The 21,723-nt window shown below is 39.0% G+C and overlaps 1 protein-coding gene across 3 annotated transcripts in view; it reads left to right on the top strand.

The window, feature by feature from the left end:
- Positions 1-21,723, top strand: part of BDP1 (BDP1 general transcription factor IIIB subunit) — a 210,055-nt gene that overhangs the window by 80,539 nt on the left and 107,793 nt on the right. For 2 of the 3 annotated variants that reach the window (XM_031003234.3, XM_063700695.1), the window contains exons 3-4: positions 17,335-17,448; positions 20,082-20,801. In XM_031003234.3, the coding sequence (XP_030859094.3) occupies positions 20,590-20,801 (212 nt within the window). In that variant the 5' untranslated portion in view covers positions 17,335-17,448; positions 20,082-20,589. Of the gene's footprint in view, positions 1-17,334; positions 17,449-18,799; positions 18,934-20,081; positions 20,802-21,723 lie in introns of all 3 variants that reach the window. The other variant, XM_063700694.1, reaches the window with a different exon arrangement.

Genomic DNA, 21,723 nt, shown 5'->3' with positions numbered 1-21,723 from the left:
CTCCCTCCTTCCTTCCTTCCTTCCTTCCTTCCTTCCTTCCTTCCTTCTTTCAACATGTAGTTACTACCTCCGTGACAGACACTGATCTAGGTGATGAGCCTGCAGCAGTAAACAAAGCAAGGTTCTCATCTTCACAGAGCTTACAGTCCCATTGGAGCAACCATCAGCAGGTAAGACACAGTAAATCTGAGATGAACAATAAGGAGAAAGAGGTAGGGTGGGTGATATTTTAGGTAGAATGGTAAGAGAAAACTGAAAAATTAGTTTCAGCTAATATTAGCGACAACAAGCTCTGCACAAAAGGGTCAGAGTTTTTGCCAGAGTTAACCCTTAGTGTTCTATCTCTGAAATAAAAAGCTCAGAAGTTCTCCTTCTAAGAATGTCAATGGTGTTAAATTTAAATAGCTCAGTTTGACTTTGATTATCCAGCAAGAGTAGAGGCAAAAAAGTGGCCTTTTCTGTTAGGTCGCAGTCAGGAGGTGGAGGATGTGAACACTTCTCCACGTCAGTACTAGCAGATATGGCCATCCATATTCTTCACTTTTCCTGAACTCTGAAACTGAAATACATTCATTCATCTAATCCTGCAGTACAGAACCCCTGAAAATCACCTATGGATTTATAACTTTGCCAAATTTATGCTCATTCAACATTATTTGGTTCAAAGCTCTAAACGTGAACTTTCATATATTCTTGGCACAGCATTTAGGTAAGTGACTTTCTCTCCCTTCAACTCCACTAAAACTTATTTTCTCCTATAGTATACATATTTTTGTTTTTCATGTGCCTTTTTAAATTTTTTTAAATTTATTTTTTAATTGACACATAATAATTGTGCATAATTATGGGAAACAGTGTGATGTTTCAACATAGGTATACGATGTGTAATAATCAAGTTAGGGCAATTAGCATATCCATTTCAGAAATTTATCATTTGTTTGTGGTGAGAGCATTCAAAATTTTCTCTTGTAGCTATTTTGAAATATATGTTATATTAACTATAGTCACCATGCTGTGCAATGGAATACTAGAACTTATTTCTCCTATCTAACTGTAACTTTGACCAGTTTCTTTCTATACATCTTTTTCCCTCCCCCCGCCACAGCCTTTGCTAACCTCTAATCTACTCTCTACTTCTATGGGATCATCTTTTTCAGATACCGCATATGAGTGCAATCATGAGGTATTTGTCATTCTGTGCCTGGCTTATTTCACTTAACATACTGTCCTCCAGGCTCATCCAAGTTGCTACAAATTACAGAATCTCATTCTATTTTATGGCTGAATAGTATTCTACTGTGTATATATACCACATTTTCCTTGTCCACTCATCTGCTGATGGACACTTAGGTTGATGCCATATCTTGGCTGTTGTACATAGTGCTGCAATAAATGTGGGAGTGCAGACATCTCTTTGACATACTGATGTTATTTCCTTTGGATACAGACCCAGCAATGGCATTTTGGGATCATATGGTAGTTCTATTTTTAATATTTTGAGAAACCTTCCTACTCTTGCCTATAATGACTGTACGAGTTTACATTCTCACCAACAGCAATATGAATTCCCTTTTCTCCACATCCTTGCCAGCACTTGTTACTTTTTGCTTTTTTGATAATAGCCATTCTAACTGAGGTGAGATGATATCTCACTGTGTTTGTAATTTACATTTCCCTGAAGATTAGTGATGTTGAGCATTTTTTCATGTGCCTGTTGGCCATTGTATGTCCCCCTTTTGAGAAATTCTATTCGGATTGTGGGATAAGAACTCAAACACACAGATTTAGAAGCAAAAATAGATAAATGGGATTACATCAAAATAAAAAGCTTCTTCATAGCAAAGGAAACAATCCACAGCGCAAAGAGACAACTTACAGAATGGGAGAACATATCTATAAACTATGCATCTGACAAGGGGTTAATATCCAGAATCTATAAGGAACTCAAACAACTCAATGAAATAGAAACATAGAATTCACGTGTTTTTGTTTTGTTTTGTTTTGTTTTTTGTTTTTTGAGACGGAGTCTCCCTCTGTCGCCCAGGCTGGCGTGCAGTGGCGCGATCTCAGCTCACTGCAAGCTCCGCCTCACGGGTTCACGCCGTTCTCCCGCCTCAGCCTTTGCAAGCTCCACCTCACGGGTTCACGCCATTCTCCTGCCTCAGCCTCCCGAGTAGCTGGGACTACAGGCACCCGTCACCACGCCCGGCTAGTTTTTTGTATTTTTAGTAGAGACGGGGGTTTCACCGTGTTAGCCAGGATGGTCTTGATCTCCTGACCTCATGATCCACCCGCCTCGGCCTCCCGAAGTGCTGGGATTACAGGCGTGAGCCACCGCGCCCAGCCCAATTCACGTGTATTTTTTTAAGTAGCTGATAACATGTATTTCTATTTGAAGTAGTAAAAAATAAAATGTAAAATTCAGACTAGAGCAGCAATAAATCTAGCTTGCCCTTCTGAAAATTCTTTAATGAGTTCTCATTATTCCTGGGTTAAAGTTCGCACCTCTTACACAGGCATCAATGAAGCTGCTCTTTTTTACATATTCACCACTCCATTGTCATGTTCTATCAAACTAATGTGGTGCTGGAGGGTGTCAGGAATGCACCCAACATATCACTGTGCTTTAGCACATAGTGTGATTTCCATTAGGAGCTAATGGTCTCTCTTTTCCTGTCTGTCTAAATTCAAGCTATTCTTTAATTTACAGATAAGGGAATTCCTCTTGGCCTCTCTGTTTAAGTCAGGAGCTATTTTTTGTGCATTGACAGCAGTCTGTACATATGTTCCATGATGGCAGACCACAAGCATTGTGACTACTCGTTCTTTAGTTCCCCTCTCCCACCATCAGGCTGAGCATATTATGCATAGGAACTAGGCCTTGTCAACATGTATCCCTAGCACCTAGCACAGCACCTAACACTTAAGAGGTACACAATAGTTACTGAGTAAATTCAATGGATGAATGTCAATGAACAAATATGGTTGAATCTTACACATTAAGATTTTATAATGTGTTAAAACGTTAACAACAAAAGCAAAAGCAATTGCCTCAATTCTAACACAACAGCCACAGAAATTAATTTGGAATATTCACTCAATCTTGGTCAACAATATTTTCTGAGGATAAACTCTGTAACAGACACTATCTTAGGTACTGAGTTGCAGCTTTGAATAAAAGAAACAAAAAGCCTGCCTTCATAGAGCTCACATTCTAATAATGGGGAGTGGGGAGAAAAACAATAATCAAATAAATTTAAAAGAATATGGTTGATAAGATTTTAAACATTACAGAAGAAAATAATAGAGAAGAGTAATAGGAAATTATGGGGGCAGGTTTGTAATTTTTAATTTATATTACCATAATGATGGTAATATAAATTATCCAAAATTTATATCTATATTAATGAAATATATTTCCCTCTATTGTTTATAGATTTTGGCAATAAGAAAGAAATATGGCAGTTGAGATTAGAAAGGGAGAAAAGTTTAAATAAAGAAGAGAGATGAAATCAATATCCTTGCAATTCAGTTTTGGGAGAGAAGAAAGTTGAACTGACAAAGAAGAAAGTCTTAAGGCTACATTGCTAGAATAAAGAGAACTGAGATGTTACCAGAGAAGTCAGCATTTTCTGGTAAGTTTTGAACTTCAGTATGGAGTTATCTTGGGCAATGCTATAGCCAAAAACTTCTAGATATTGGGAAGGGAGACTGGAGAAGCAATGAACACCCTGTCCCTCTTAATTGCAAGGAATTAAATATGTCAGCGATACTTACCTAAATATTTTGCTTTCTAAGACATCCAACTATTCTATGTCCAAAATAGTTATGTAGAAATCAACAATAGATTAAATATACACACAAAATTTTATATTATATATTAAATATAATATACATATTTCTCAATTTTGACCTGGTTCAGAATTTTTCATCACCTTCCTGAGATGGGAAAAGCTTCTCAAGAAGATTGATCAACATCTGATTCAGGTGAGCTAGGCAGTGAGTCTCATCCTGTGAAACGTCCTCCAGTAGACACTAGTCCACCCATGGCAGCCATGGGGCAGAGTAGGGGGCAGTGGCGATATGAGAGCAGCATTTCTCATCACCAGTAGCATCAACCTCTCTGGCAGGTTGTCAGAAATGCAGAATCTTGAGCCACACTCTAAAACCTCTAAAAAAGATCCCCAGATAACTTGCGTGCCTGTTCTTAAGGTTTGAGAGTTGCTGGTCTACAGCATCAGTGTCCAATTGGGGCTACATAATAGAGTTACCTGGGAAATTTTTTTTTAAATCCCAATAATTAGGCCACATTCTTATATATTCTGTTTTTGTCAGAATCAACTGTATATGTCTCAAACTGTGGTTCCTGGTTTCTTTTCTACAACTGAAAGAAATCTACCAAAGTTTTGACCTACTAAACCCACTAAGGTTTGACTTGTGAAATCAGCACTCCAGGAATGAGACCCAGGAATCTGCTTCTTTATTTAAGTCACATAGCAGTTGATTCCTATATGTACCAAAATATAAGGTGTGGCTTGGAGGATGAAAAATAATGGATTCCACTGTAAAAAAAAAAAAAAAGAGTTTCTCTATGTTTATTATTTGAATCAATATGCAAAGTATGCAATGGAATACTTTTGCATATATACACTGGTAGTTGATAACTTTGTCAAAATTTATAATTAGAGGTTTTAAATACCATAGAAAAATATGGATGAATTAGTGAGTGTGAGGAAATAAAAATACTGAGTCTCTCCAGAGACAGACATTTAGATAGTTATCTTCAAGACATTTAAAAATATTCTACCACGGTCCGGCGTGTTGGCTCACACCTGTAATCCCAGCACTTTGGGAGGCGGAGGTGGATGGATCACGAGGTCAGGAGATCCAGACCATCCTGGCTAACACGGTGAAACCCTGTCTCTACTAAAAATACAAAAAAAAAAAAAAAAAAAAAATTAGCCGGTCATGGTTGCAGGCGCCTGTAGTCCCAGCTACTCGGAAGGCTAAGGCAGGAGAATGGCGTGAACCTGGGAGGCAGAGCTTGCAGTGAGCTGAGATTGCGTCACTGCACTCCAGCCTGGGCGACAGAGCAAGACTGTCTCAAAAAAAAAAAAAAAGAAAAAAGAAAAAAGAAAAAAAATTCTACCAAATATTCATTATGCTGATAATAAAAAAATCATGCAAGATGAATGTTTCTCTTCTAAAGAAGCAGTCAGCAAACCTTTTCTGTGAAAGACAAAATAGCCAATATTTTTAGCTTTGCAGGCTCTACAATCTTTTTCTGCTCTACTATTCAACTCTGGCTTTGTGGCTTGCAATCAGCCATTGACAAGATGGAAATGAATAGCTGTGGCTGTATTCCAACCAAACTCTATTTACAAAAACAAATCATGGGCTATTTTTCTGGCCCCTGTAATACCAAGTTAGATTGTTGACTACCAGTGGTCAAATGGAACTTCTTTTTCAAGACTTGTTCAATTCCTTTCAATGTACGTAAGAAAGAGTCAAAGAATTCAGTTGCTAATTTAGTCCTCATGACAAATAGGATGGTTTCTCTAAAATGGCTCCTAAGTTACATTCTTTTAAGAAACATCCACTTCATCTGTGTAAATCCAACAGGACCCCCAAAAAAGAGTATGCCCCAAAATTCAAAATGTACTTATATAAACACAGTGTTATGAAATTGTTCCTGGAAGTTTTGCAAGATCCACATGTTCATTGTTGCTTAGGAGAGAAAAGATCTCTAATTTTTGCTACTTTACAGGTAAGGTGACAGCTAATAATAAGGTTCTCTATTTATAATAACAACTATCATTTTCTGAGGACCTGAGCAATTGTGGATATATCAATTCCCTCCTTTATTTCTCAGAACACTACAATAGGATAGGTACTGTGATTGGCTCAATTTTAAATAACATAAAAACAAAGTTTAGACACCTTAACTGACTTGTCCAAGGCCACAGAGCTAGAAAATGCCCTCAGCTGGATTTGAACCAGGTAGTTGAACCTAGAACATGTACAGCCACTAAACATTACTGCCCTATCCATTGTCTACCAGAACTATGAACATGTAAGATACTGAGTTAGTTGTAATATCTTCATTTGTAAGGGAAATAGATGTGCTCAATTTGAATGGATTAACAGGACTAAAACTACAGAGAAAAATGTGAATGTGAAAAATGGGGAAGTCTCACCACTGCATGGTATGCCTGGAATATGATACGGGATATCAACCCAGGATAACACAGTACTTCCTCTGAGAAGCACTCTTTTCTTCTTGTGCTTAGCTATTAGGGTAAGTTAGAAAATGTGTCTGTTCTTACTGACCTAAGGCAATTAACCTCTTTTCTTTCTTTTCTACTGGCCTCATTACTGCAGCTTATTCATGATTTCCACAGACTGTCCTTTCTATGTTTCTCAACTTCTTTTCCTGGCCACTAACTGCTGAGGCTCCACATGGTATTTCAAATTTAAGATAACCAAGTCAAATATTTGTTATTTCACACAGAACATTTTTATTGGCATGGTTCTCCTGGAAGGCCACATGGTGGCCATTGGCCAGTCTAGAGAGGGCTGTCTTACACCTTGGCACATTCATTTCTCATCAAATCTACTGCGGCCAGTAGAGCCTAGACACATGGTCATATTTTCTTGGTGGAAACACCTATGCATTGTGAATTGTTACCATTACAAGCTCTTCTACAATATTGTTCTTTATAGATAATATTCATTCTTTTGGAATAGTAATACAGGAGGTAATGTGTACATATACTTTGTTTTTTCTGTTATTCTTATACACAATTAGGATAAGCCAACCGTTTTCCAACAACCTAGAGAATTGAAAGTACGCTGGTTGGTTGTTGGAGATTATACACATATATGCCTTGAACATATTTCTAGTCATTGTGGAACCTGTTATTTACAGTATCTGGTACAATGTCATCTCTTTCCAGATTTGGGAACATGTTGGAACACAATAAATTATCATATTTTATAACCATACAACCTAACTTCTAGTTACCATCTTAGCACATCATTGGATATAACAGCTAATCATATTAAATTTTCCAGGTCACCTCTAATCTTATAACATCCCTCCCTTCTTGTCACAGGATTAGATCAAATATTAATTGAAAAATATTACCACAATATCAACATGATTAGCTACACCAAACCTCTGTGGACATAGGGGAAAGTTTATGTAAAGTCAGCGTAGCAAATAGGCTGCTGAATATGTAAGTCTGTTTTTTCTGAAGTCCACTTCCAACATTCAATTCCAACAGTTAGTTTCTCTACCTTTTCTAATATTGTGAATATCTTTCACTATTAACGTGAGTTCCCTTAACTTCCTTTTAATCGCATTTCAATACAATTAACACTGAATTTATATCTCTACATTTTATTTTATTTTATCCTGAGAGTGTGTCAACCTCTCTTGGAAAGATGTATATGTTACAAATACTAAATTTCAGTAGAGACTTTGCTTACAGTAGAGTGCTTTTTCTGTCAGTAGTAATCAGAATTAGCTGGAAGCAAAGACTTGCACACTAACCTCTTTCAGAAACTAAAAGAACAAAGTACATGCTGGTTTCCAATACTGGTGGTGATGGAATTTACAAAATCATTTATTTTGTGTAAACAAGAGTTAACCTGTTCTAAAGGTAATATGATTACTCTGTACTATCTTAAAAATAGTCTTACAATATTCATGAGTATCATGTCAAGTGCTGGAAACAGTCACCATATATGAGGTAACAAAAAGGTATAGTATAGAGTGTATGAGTTTTAAACACAGCCAGATCTGAATTTTAGTTATAGGTTCATTACTGTGTGCCCTTGGCCCAGTTACATATGCTCTCTCAGATTCCAGCTTTCCTTCTGGAAAATGAGGGCAAATAACATCCATGTTAACATTTCAACTTTCATATGTTTTTATATTTATCATTTATTCATATATAAAAAGTTTATAACTCAGCTATCTGAGTTGAGGAAGCATGTGAGCTAGATTAGATACTGCCTATCTCTAGTGTCTTTTATTGAACATATTACTTATTGAGGAGCAAGTTATAGAAGAACTTGAAGCAAGTTTTGTAAAGTTTTAAAAGATTATTTTATTTAAATTTTGAGACTTCCTACTCTAAGTGATGTTATCCTATGAGATGTTTTCCCATCTTACAGAAGAAATAAACTACCCTCAATCAAATGAAAAATGGAATTCAATATAGATTAAGGAGGCAGATGCTAAGTAAAATAAACTGTTACTAATTCTCAGTTGAACCCAAGATTTTCTTCATCCTCTTATCAGTATATTGCAAATTCAGACAACTATGACAATGGTAAAACTCCTTTAAGCAATTGCATTTTTAATTTTTTAAATTAAATTTGTATTTTTAGTTCAGGGGTACATATGGTGGTTCGTTATATAAGTAAACATGTGTATTGGGGATTTGTTGTTTTCTGAATGAGAACTACAATTCCCTCAATTTTTAAACATAGATATTTCATTAGACAGTAAACACAACCTTCAATGGACGTACTCTGGTCAGACACTTCAGTGGTCAATACATCCAACAAAAAAGTTCATTGGGTCTGATGCCACCATCAATTCTGAAGTTGGCACAAGGATAGAGATGTTTTCAGCGACATGCAAGTTCGCTAGTAGCAAGTGTGTGTCCCTGTTTGGTTAATGTTGCCTCTTTCTGTTTATCAAGTTTGCTTAAAAAAAAAAAAAAAAAAAGAAGCCAAAGACCCAGGGACAGTCACTGTAGTCAACACATTCTTCTCTCAATTATCTTTAATTCTATTGAGAAATCATCTCCCCAGGGAAAAGAGATAGAAGTCTCAGAACAAGAGAAGTAGATAAAAGTCTTCAGGCTTTAGCTACAAACATACTGGTAGCCAAGTACACATCAGCCTTTGGGAACCTTGAAAATAGTTTACTTCTCTGGAAGAAGCAGTAACATTGACATCAGCCTGAAAAGCTCTCCAGAGAATTTCAGAATGATAGCCAATTATTAGAAAGTGTTCTGACATCTTTATAAAATGTCCCATCTCAAGAGATCCATAGAAGAAAAGGGAAGTCAGCACTTCAGGAAATACGAGTGCTCACTCTGAAAAGCACACTTGAGATACCATTATAAATCTTTATACAAAAGCAGCTAGATATTTACATTTTGCTTTAACAATAGAAATTAATTGTTAAAAATCAACCTGTTTCAGTATTATATGTGATATTTTAAATAATGTTTATTTCATTATTTGAAAACTTTTACGTCATACAGTATCAAGGTAAGTGATTGCTGTTCTTCAGTATTTAGAGTGCAGACTAATAGATCACATAATTATAGTGATATAATTAATTACTCTTAATTACATAAAAATTTATCATAATATGGAGTAAAACCATCAGGCATGTATGCGCTTAGTAAGGTAGAAAAGAAAAAGTTCAGGTAATTAAACTTTGGAAAAAAGTTGCTTACAATACCTTTCTAGATATTTTTAACAAGCTTACAAGAAAATGGGTAAAAAAGAATTAATATGGAATGGTTTAATCTGAATTACCTGGATAATTGCCCTAAATGATATAGGAAATGTAAGCTTCACTTCGATTCATTATATCTTAATAATAAAAATGAAATAAAACATAAAAAAGATTTTTTTACAAACACATAATCTGTTATTGAAGATTTCTTTCAAAAACAAGCATTTTAGAAAGCACTTAATTTTCCTTTGCTTTCTTTTTTTATTCATGTCATAAAAGAAATCCACTTCTGTTGAATAAGGACTATAAATTATATGAATGGTATAATAAGTCTTCTAGTTTCATTCTTCTTAATACTTGCATCAGAAACTATAACATTTAAGTTTTAAGTTCCAAATAGATACTATTAAAATATTCAGGGATTTAGTCCTAAATCCTTAAACCAAAAGGGAGCTCAGGAATATTGCTAAAGTAGAAAGCTGCACAAAATCTCAACTCGCATTTGCAAATTTTCTTTCCATCTGATTTAACTTTGAAGCTTTCAGACTCAGATTTTACTATATGACATCAACAAATCACTTCAATCAAAATCAATTTACCTTGGCAATGCACAACCCTCCAAATAGATTATTAAAAAGGTAAAATGAGAAATTAACTATCTTTTCATGTTCCCTTTTATTTTCTCTGGATACAAGGCAGAATGAATGTATTTCAAAAGAAATTGCCCTGAGATATCATTATCTCCAATGCCGTTTTCACTCCAGGAAACTTGCTTATAAATTAAGCTTTTCCTGACACAGTCACTTGCTGCAGTGCAGAATGTCAGTTTAGTCAGTTAGAACTTTCAATGCAGAAATTCAGTGCCATGCAGTCACCCGGATAAAGCAGCACTTACCTTAATTGAAATTTTCTCTGTGAACGAGGTGAGAAATCCGTCAAATCAACCGTGATGGGGTGGGGAGATCGAAGTTTTCAATCAACACCCTGCAAGTAGCTGCATCCTGTGCTCCTTTTCCCTGTTATGTTGAGCTCCTCACTGTCTAAGGAGAGAAAAACATCAGCTGAAATCCTCCGAGGTTCCCAGTGAGTAAATGAGGACTAAGCGATGTTTCTGAACGGGAGATTCTCCGCGAGTGTGCTGCGTTTGGAGGCTCGCTAACACTCTTGGCAGGTCCCTGGAGCCAGGCGCTAATCATTGACCTGATTAGCAAGAATGCTCCGGGTGCGCAGGCAACACACGCCGAGGGTTGGTGGGTCTCCCGGGAACTGGAAAAGGCACCAAGGCCACTTGGGAATCTTGTCTTTTCCAGCCTAATGGATGAACTACAACTATGATTATAATTTGCAAGGAGATTAGCTGCCGTGCTAGCCATCGCAGGACTTAAACAAATGTGCTTTCTCCTGCTGTTTTTCAAGGTGCCTTCTTGTAAGATATTAGGTACAGTGAAACAATTAATAGACTGATAGAGCTGATTTGTAAGACAAGCTTAAAGCTGAAAAATGTTTAAAGTGATGTGATCAAAGAGATAGCTGCACTTGTCCCTGCCGCTCGCCTGCTACATACTTCAACCTTTGTCGAAGTAAAATGAATTTAAAGGTTTATTACAGCCCTCCAGAGTGCAACTCTCTGAATTTATAAAAAGGAAGTATTCATACTAAATAAGCATATTTGGCAGATTGCTACAGACACAAGCACTCAAACCACGGCATGAACACAGCCTTGCTTGTGTAGTTTTCCAAACGGCATTTTCAATTAGCATTAAACTTGCAAAAAATGTTTGCATTGTACCATTAACCAGAGTAACGTAGGAGAATACAGCACTACACCTAACCGAATCATCTCTTTGATTATCTGTTGAAATACTGATTTACTAAAACAAAAACAAGCATATGAGAGAATCGAAAATATCTAACAACTTTTTAAACGTAGTTATGTGCCGTTACCAACCTGCTGGTCCCCATCCGTCATCCGCTCTTTCTGCCACTGACCACCTTCTCAGCACTTCCTCGTCAAGTTCCTAGTTCCCTGAAGAGATCCAACTCTCTGGAAAAGGTCACATAACTGAATGCCAAAGCCCCAAATGGTTAATTTTTGACAGCTCTCACTTTTGCAGGAGAAAATTATGCAAATAACATAAAAAGAACAGATGAAAAAAGTAATTTGCATGTCTTGAGGGTGAGAAAATTCTCATTGCCAGAGAGAAAGCTGACGACTGTCCTCTCACAATGATCCTGAGTGATATGTTCAGCACTTTTGTTTTTTTTCCAGTGGGCCTCACTTGGGACATATGGCATTTCCTTGATGTGTGTGTGCGTGTGTGGGTGGGTGCGTGTGCTTGCGTGTGTGTGTGAGAAAGAGAGAGAGGAAGAGCGAGAAGCTATATTTACATTGTGATATTTATATATATCTTAGAAAACCCTCAAATTTCAGTAGGCGAATGCACTAAGTATAAATAATAGAGAATCCGTTTGCCTTATACATTCCCAAATATATTTTTAAAGTATCTCATTAAAATACAAGCTCTTGGTGAAACTTTTTGGACAAAGTAAAACTTCAGGGTAACTGAATTGCTGTTACTAAGGCAGGTACTCATCTACTCTGAAGACGGAGACGGCCCTGCAGGAGACCCAGGAGGTGGGGCTGTAGCCTCCCATGCAGAGGTCTCTTGCTCCCTCAGCTGGTGGAGGGTGACAGCCGAATGTGAAGAAACCCAGTCAACCACTTCAGGAGAGGGAGAACAATTTTTGCTGCTGTAAAGCAGGAAACCCATTATCCAATTTTAGATTGGCATGAGAGTGTTATAGTAGAAAAGAGGCTGCTTACATCGAAGTAAATGCACCTTGAGCATAAATTGTAAAAATAAGAAAATGTAACTGCTAATTTCTCCTGAGAGGGTTCCAACTAGTCTTTAACACAATACTTGTAAATAACAGTGGGATAGATTCCAGGGCTCTAATGTGTAGTTGGTCATGCAATTAAAGCACTCCGTTTCTCATAATGGTCTAAGTCCCATTCTGAGGATCTTAAATCGTGAACTATTTTTAAAACTTATTAAAACATTAAGACAAGGCTTACTTTCCTGAACCCTGCCAGCCAACCCGCAATCATCATCACCAACTAAAACAGGTGCACACGAAACTCTGTGCCATAGTAGATGGGTTCTATCTGGAAACTCCAACTCCATGAGACTGCCCTGATGACATTTCCAAATAACCAGCCTTTCTGTTCTCATAAAATCCAGAGGTCTTTCAAAACCCTGAATGGTTTCTACAGAGAGTATGATGACTCTTCAGTAGTTTTTTTAACCTATGTTGGAACACTAATTGATTTTATGTGAAAGTACACACATGAAGAACAAAGCAAAATAAGACCATTTTGTTGGAGGAGTGAGGGGAGACCGTAGTCACATGAAAATAACAGGTACTGTCTATTACATGCTTGCTATGTAGTAAGTGACTGGCATGCACTTCAGCTATAGCTATCCATGAACCCCTTAGTCCAATTCTATTAAGCAGACATTATAATATTTTATTTTTTAATTAATTAAGTTAGGGCTCTGAGAAGTTAAGCAAATTTACCAATGTTGCATAGTCAGTACAGAAGAAACCCACCACTAAAAGTCAGGTTACTATAACTATAAAATTAACAAATATTTGGAAGTTCCCAAATGTTAAAACTGATCAAAATCCCTACTTCCAACAGAATGGGAACATTTTCTAGATTTTATGATTAACAAAAATCATTTTCACATCTTTAAAAACCATTTTATAACTGATAAACTATTGTAACAGTTCTGCTATTAAAAGTTATGTATGATTTAGCAGAAAAAAAATTCACCAAAAAAACTTTAGGCTAAAAAATAGATTCCATCCAGAGCTTCCAAATATATAATTCCATTAGCACAAATTACTCAATTTCAAATTTTTAAAAATCCCTTCTGCAATTCATTTGCTCTCCCACTCAAATATAATAATTATTGCTTTTTTAAAACAAGAAAATAGCTCCACTCTAAGTAAACAAATATCTCAAGAACAGTCATAAAAATATATTAGGCCAAAATTATGATGATTTTTACTATCCTAGTTCTCCAAGTGGCATAATGTAACAGCAAAGCTCAAATGTACTAGGGAGCTAAAGTTTATCTCTGATTTGTTCATGCTTTATCTACAGGTTTCTTAAAAGTCACATGAATCCTATCGTTTCATATGGCTCTTTGAAATTCTCAGACACATCCATAACTTTACACAGAAGCATTGTGACCATACTCTTTCAAGATGTTTAATAAAATAAATGATGATAATGCAAACTAATGCAACATTTAAACTTTGCCAAGAACTTATTCTCTCATTTGATTCTTATGGGAATCCTGTGAAATAGGTTACCATAACTATTTTTCTCATATGTTAGTGATGAGGAATAAAAAGAGCAAGTGATTGTCCTTTGGTGTTTGATAGTGGAAAACCTAATGTCTTCCTTTTTACATAAGTCCTATTGCTCCCCACTATGTCAAACAAATATGTTTATCTGAGTCATTTTTTGTCAAAAAGGATCTTAAGTGGCTATATAAACAGAAGCCAGTCTTTCTTCATTTACTTAGGTTTGTTCCAAACAGTGTAAATTGTGATTGTGATTTATTGAAGAAAAAATTACTCTGAGCTGACAGGGAACTTGTGATTTATGTATACTGGAATAACAACCCTTAGATTTCCTACAGACTTTTCCTGATCTTGGCTATTATTATTTAAATTGGGGATATATGAAGATATTTCCCAAATATTAGTCTTATGATTCTTACACAAATAGAATCTTGCTTCTGTATACCAATGTAGATTCAGCTATTACCTCCCTACCACTGTTTGTGGTGGTTTATCAGAACAGACCTTGAAAAATTACCGTTAATTATTTTAAATGGATCTATAAATACATATACATAAACAAGCCACATAACTAATAACAAATTGATCTTGCAGCAGCAGCATCAAGCTAATACTATCACACAGAGGTTTGCTGAATGCTAACAGATTCTCATGTATTATACATATTTCTGCTTATGTCTAAATCATGGAGGCTGAATGACTAAACTCACCAGCCTTCAAGAGAAATTTTTATTTTTGATTCCGGTTTCACGCACATATACTCATGAGTTTAAGATAAGATGAAATTTTAGATAAAAAAGAAAGCTAAACTGGATATCAGAAAACTTAGACTATAGTCAAAATTCTAGCAGTGAGTAGTTTTCTAACCCGAAGCCATTTAAAAAGCTTCTATTGAATAATTTCATTGGAAAATTTGAGGAAATTAAACTATATTATCTCTAGGATTTCAGTCAGTTATGAAAATACATCTATTTGACTAATAATTTGTGATGTTCTTTCTACCTAATTCAGAAATAATCAAGCAATTAAGAAGAAATTATTGTCTGCAAATACATGTTTTCTCCCTTCTCACACCCTTCGGTGCCCCAAACAACTTATTTTATACTATAAATAACATTATAGCAAGGATGTGTTGATTTCATAGTTCGAGTAATTAAAAAATCAGCCAGAAATTATTGATTTGAAATTGTAAATGGAGTAGATAAACTGCTAAGGTCAAGAATATTCTTTAAATGTTTTAAAATAATTATAACACCTTTCTTATAACGAGCTTCTCCGAAGCTCGTGGAGACTTGGCGGCGCCGGGAGCCCTGCTGCTACACACGCCTGGGAGAGCCCAGCGAGAGCCCAGAAAGCGGGTTCTGTTCTGCCGGAGGGATAGGCGTGTGTGGATTTTCCCCACTGTGCGCCAGGCACAGGGACTCCACCAGCTCCCCACTTTTTTTTTTAATAGGAAATCACAATAAACACTACAATATCTTACTTTTTGGCAAAGCACATTAGCTTTCATTCATCCCCTTGCGGAGGCGGAGAGGGGCAGATGGAGACTGAACAGATTGAGGGTAACTCTGCAAAAGGCACTGTCCTTTACATATTTTCCTTCCTTATTCTAAACACAACTCTGCAAGTTAGGCTTCATTGTTTTCATTTTGCATGAGAGACAGACTTAACCGCGTAGGAATTGATATGAGAATAAAATTTAAGACGGACTCTAAAGCATATTTATTTTCCAGTTTATTCCAGTGCCCTTGTCACGATCCACAGTGCTTCAGGAGTTTTAGGCTGCTGACTGTGCTTAGGTTGTTTGGTGGGGAGAGAATGGCAGGGAGTGCAGTCTTAACCACAATTCAGAATAGCCCAGAATAACCTCGGAACCTACGTAAAAGCTGTGGACCATCTGCCATTGGTAGAAACACGTGTAGAGATGCTTCTGTGGCTCATGTAGCGTATAATTACTTCACCTCTTTCATTGTTATACACACACACACACACACACACAAAAATAAAAACAAAAAGAGGCCGGGCGCGGTGGCTCACGCCTGTAATCCCAGCACTTTGGGAGACCGAGGCGGGTGGATCACGAGGTCAGGAGATCGAGACCATCCTTGCTAACACGGTGAAACCCTGCCTCTGCTAAAAAAAAAAAAAAAAATACAAAAATACAAAAAATTAGCTGGGCGTGGTGGTCGGCGCCTGTAGTCCCAGCTGCTGGGGAGGATGAGTGAGGCAGGAGAATGGTGTGAACCCGGGAGGCGGAGCTTGCAGTGAACCGAGATCGCGCCACTGCACTCCAGCCTGGGCGACAGAGTGAGACTCTATCTCAAAAAAAATAAATAAAAATAAAAACAAAACGATAACATTGTTACAAACTGAGATGATTTGGATACCCCACATTGCCCTATATTTTAAAAACTTTTATTTTGGAAGATCTGAAATTTATACAGTACAAAAGCATTAGTAACAAGGATAACGAATCCTCAAGGAGATGCGACCAAACTTCAATTATTACCTCATAAAATCGTCTATTTTAGAGAAGGTGGAGAAAGTGAAGACTGAGGAGCTCTGGAGATAAACTGTCTGGGTTGAAAGTCCATCTCTACTAATTAGTAGCTGTGTCAAGTTGGACAGTATTTCATTATGTTAAAGCGTTCTTACCTGTAAAATGGGGAGGTATGTACCTTCTTCATTAACTGAATTAACGTATGTGAAGTACTAGGTCCCCAGCATATGGTAGCACTCAATATGTTAGCTCTTACTGTCATTATTCTTTCAAATTCAGAGAGCCTCGCACACATCACTATCCTATCCCCACACCCCACCTCTCTTCCTTAATACTGCTAGCGTCTGTTTCCACTTAGTGAAGTAACTTGAAGGGAAAAGATTGACTTTCTGGCACCGTGTTTTGTTTTGGAGACAGTATCTAACTCTGTTGCCCAGACTGGAGTACACTGGCGCAATCTCCGCACACTGCAGCCTCAGCCTCCCAGGTTCAAGCAATTCTTGTGCCTCAGTCTCCCAGTAGCTGGGATTACAGGCGGCTGCTACCTTGCCCCGGCTAATTTTTGTATTTTTCGTAGAGACGGTTTTTTGCTTTGTTGGCCTGGCTGATCTTGAACTCCTGGCCTCGTGTGATCTGTCTGCCTCGGCCTCCCAAAGTGCTGGGATTTCAAGCATGAGATTTCAACCATTCCAACCTCTGGCACAGTTCTTTATAGAGATAAGATCATCTAAAGAGGGAATGGGGTGGGATTGGAAGGTAAGTGGTAGAGTTTTTTTGTTTGTTTTGTTTTGTTTTGTTTTTTAGACGGAGTCTCCCTATGTCGTCCAGGCTGGAGTGCAGTGGTGCGATCTCAGCTCACTGCAAGCTCTGCCTCCTGGGTTCACGCCATTCTCCTGCCTCAGCCTCCCAAGTAGCTGGGAGTACAGGTACCCGCCACCACGCCCAGCTAGTTTTTTGTATTTTTTTTTTGTAGAGATGAGGTTTCAGCGTGTTAGCCAGGATGGTCTCGATCTCCTGACTTCATGATCCGCCTGTCTCGGCCTCCCAAAGTGCTGGGATTACTGGCGCAAGCCACCGCGCCCGGCCGGTGAGTAGTAGAGTTGTTTTTGTACGTGCTCTCAATTTAATCTAATTGAACATTTTTCTCTGCAGCTGAAAAATTTTGCAGTTCTTAAGTTGTAGGGCTACACATGATATACCCCATGTACCCAAAATGTGTTGGGTATGTCTCTCAGAGAAAAGTAGAGATTTAAAAAATTAGTATGATGCCACTAAGAATTTACTCCACAAACTTGTGTAACAAATGTCTTATGACTTTATATTTAATAATAAAATTTAATCTGATTCTGTTCCCATCCCTTTACTGGTGGGAAATTAAATCTTAGTCACTATTTACTTTCTGACCTGTAAAAACTTGGGACAATGCCCTAGTCTCTTAAGTGGAACAGAAGACCATCTGGGGAAAGGCCCTGTGTCTTCAGTTGGTATCAGAATATACTGTTCAAAGCTGTGTAGTCCTGGCAGTGGCTCCAAGATTCCTGAGACATCTTTAGCAGGATATTCTCTTGAATTCTTGAGCTTCTTTAAATAAAGAAGATAAAACTGAGATCCTGTTCCTTTTCCAGAGTATTGCAGGGAGCCCACAGAATCCACAGACCTCCTCTTTTCTCTTCCTTCCTTCCTTCCTCTCTTTCTCTCTCTCTCTCTCTTTTTTTTTTTTTTTTGAGACAGGGTCTCACTTTGTCACCCAGGCTGTAGTGCAGCGGTGTGATCTTGGCTCACTGCAACTTCCGCCTCCTGGGCTCAAGCAATCCTCCAACCTCAGCCTCCTGAGTAGCTGGGATTACAGGCAGAAGCCACCATGCTCAGCTAATTTTTGTAATTTTGGTAGAGATGAGGTTTCACCATGTTGGCTAGGCTGGTCTTAAACTCCTGGGCTCAAGTGATTCGCCTGCCTCAACCTCCCAAAGTGCTGGGATTGCAGGCACGAGCTGTGCCTGGCCTCCAGACCTTCATTTTCTTCATAGTCTTAGAGACATATGTTTTCCCTTCTCTGCTTTCAGTCTTGCCTTCCTACTCTCAAAAGCACTTGCCTCTTTTTTGTTCTCCCTTTAGGTGATCAATTTCTTCAGTCAGTTCAGAATTTTATTCCTTTGACCTTTTGTTATTAATGTATCACCATATTCTTGTAGGATTTTCTTTTCCTTCTAAGAAGAAAGTCAGGCCTTTGTGTTCCCATGAGTCAGAGGATTTGTATCACTGGTTCAAACATTGGCCCAATACCTCCAAGGCCAACCTCAGCTCTGGCTATTTTTCCTCTCATCATAGAGGACTTCCCTAGCCACTCTACTGCCAGCCTCCCTCCCATTACTTTCTATCACATCATCCTGTACATTTCTCTCTTTTTTTTTCTTCTTATTATTAAATTTTTGTTTTAGGGACAAGGTTTCACTTTGTCACCCATGCTGGAGGGCAGTGGCACTATCATAGCTCACTGCAGCCTGGACCTCCTGCCTCAGCCTTCCAGGTAGCTGGAGCTAGAGGTGGGAGCCATCACAGCCACCGCGTGTAGGTAATTTGTTTTAGGGGTCTCAATATTTTGAGCAGGTTGGTCTGGAAGTCTTGGGCTCAAGAGATCCTCCCACTTCAGTCTCCACAGTAGCTGGGATTATAGGCGTGCCTCGCCATACCCGGCATTCAACCCTTAAATTTATTTCATGACATTTGATACACTTTATTTTATTGCAATTAATTAATTTATTTATTTATTTTAAGACAGAGTCTCACTCATTCTGTCGCCTAGGCTAGAGTGCAGTGGTGCCATCTTGGCTCCCGGCAGCCTCCACCTCCAGGGTTCAAGCCATTCTCCTGTCTCAGCCTCCCATAGCTGGGATTACAGGCTTGCACCACCAGGCCTGGCTCATTTTTGTATTTTTAGTAGAGATGGAGTTTAACCATGTTGGCCAGGCTGGTCTCGAACTCCTGACCTCAAGCAATCTGCCTTGCCTTAGCCTCCTAAAGTGCTGGGATTACAGGCATGAGGCACCCACGCCGGGCCTGATACATTTTAAAAATATCTTGTTCATTTCTTTTTTGTATTTTCTCCTCCCAAATCCAGAACGTCTTGTTTACTGCTACCTCCTGAAGCAGATTAGGAATACTCACAATAATTTACAAAGTTTCAACTATAATAATTTTTAAACAGGCTGGAGTGTAGTGGTACGATCTCGGGTGATACATTCATATTAAAAAGTACACAAGGAGGTTGGGCGTGGTGGCTCACGTCTGTAATCCCAGCACTTTGGGAGGCCAAATGGGTGGCTCGCTTGAGCCTAGGAGTTCAAGATCAGCCTAGGCAACATGACGAACCCCGTCTCTACTAAATATACGAGAAAAAAAAAATTAGCCGGGTGTCGTGGCGCGTGCCTGTGGTCCCAGCAACTTGGGAGGCTGTGACGGGAGGATCGCCTGAGTCCAAGAGGTGGAGGCTGCAGTGAGCCAAGATCGCGCAACTGCACACTCCAGCCTAGGCGACAGAGCAAGACCCTGTCTCAAAGGACAAAAACAAAAAAGTACACAAAGGCGTACGGTAAATGGTCTTCCTACCACGACGTGTTTTCCAGAAACACATTCCTCTCCTGGGAGGTAACTATTATCAGTTTCTTCACACCAGCATTTTTAATCTATGTCTACTCAATTTAGAATTTCTAAACCCTTCAGGATCTTCAAAAAACAAAATCGGCCAGCGATTTTAATAGTTCCAGTAAAGGTTTGAGCAGAGAAGTGGACTTTCTTCTTTTCCTCTTTTCAACTACTCCTAAGGACTCCTGGAGAAGAAAGAGCAAATATCTCTGCATCTCAATTTCTGGTCCGCAGGTAACCCAGTCTCAGTAGCTTGGTAGTTACCATGGCTCCCAGTGCTGTGCGTCTGACGTCATTCTGCGGCGCTGGCTGATGGCGCAATCAGTTCCGGCGTCCTGTGAGGGCGGGGATGCTGGGAGGAGGGTGAAAGTTAGCCGTCGGTGTGTGGCAGGGTCATGAAAAAGCGGCGGCGGCGGGAGAGAGGAAGAGGCGGCGGCGGGGCAGTGAAACTACGGTAGCTGCCCCCTGAGCTGGTGGTGTGGCTTTGTGGGGAGGGCGTAGTTCCTAATCCCTTTTCCGGGCAGCCGCCGGGGCTCGGGGCTGTGAGCGGCCGTCAGGCTGCCTCCCCGGGCCCCCTGCCTCCGCCATGTTCCGCAGGGCACGCCTTAGCGTGAAGCCGAATGTCAGGCCTGGTGTAGGCGCCAGGGGCTCTACAGCTTCCAATCCCCAGCGTGGACGGGAGTCTCCCAGGCCGCCGGAGCCTGCCACGGACTCTGCTTCCAAGCCCGCGGAGCCCACAGATGTGCCCACAGTCGATTTCGGTGGAGCGGAGCCCCAAGAAAAGGCCCCTAGGAGCAGGTAAGAGCTTGCAGAGGGAAAAATTTTCATTTGTCCCGCCTCTCCGGGCATGTCACCTGGAAGCTGAGCAAATGAATTTTATCGTAGGAGTCCGCTCTCGTTTGCAGTAAGCCTTTCAATTGAGGCTTGATGAAACCACTCCAAACTGCAGTTTGGTTGTCTGACCTGCAGGGTGTGGCTTGTGTGGATTTTGTCATGGTCTATAGATTCTCCGAGAGGAGACCATGTCTTCAAGTGGTGGTAGGGAGAATCGGGGTATGGCAGTCCTGAAGTGAAGAATATCCACACTATTCATTTGAGAATTTAGGTCACTATAGTTTTCATCCTTCTGGAGTGCTTTGCAGGGAAGTGTTTTTGTCTTTCAATTTATAAAATATTTATTTTTTAAAGGAGAAGATAAGTATTGCTTTGGCTTTGCCGATTTATGTCAGTGAGTAAGAGTTCTGGTCACTTAATTGAAGTGTGCCTCTTTAACTATGGTGACCGTGTTTCCTGAATAGAGAAGCCTGGCTTTAGCGTCATGTATCATATTTGGATTCAGGACTCTTTTAGTCTACAGGTAAACTTTTCTCAGGCAGAATTTGCTCATCTGCAAAATGGGAATAATATTGCCTACTTGGAGCGTTTTGGTGCAGATTGGAGATAACTGATATTAACTACCTTGCAGGGGATATAGCAGAATAGTTGCCCACAAAAAGTTACTAGTTTTTTAGAAAGGTGATGGAGTAAATTTAAGACATGTTAGGCTAAGATGGCCTCTGTTTCTATATATATGAGGAAATCAGTAAACAGCCTTGTTAAGTGAAGTGAGATAGTACAAATTCTGTTTATGCTGTGATAGGAAGGTGAAAAATTTATTTATTTTTGGAACATCTTCCTCTATTGGCCTGAACTGGTGCTGAGTGTATGGTGTTACGTTGAT

This window comes from Gorilla gorilla, chromosome 19 (assembly GCF_029281585.2).
Source record: "Gorilla gorilla gorilla isolate KB3781 chromosome 19, NHGRI_mGorGor1-v2.1_pri, whole genome shotgun sequence".
NCBI lineage: Eukaryota > Metazoa > Chordata > Mammalia > Primates > Hominidae > Gorilla > Gorilla gorilla.
Note: the sequence above shows the minus strand (reverse complement) of the source record. Positions and strands in the feature narration are given on the sequence as shown.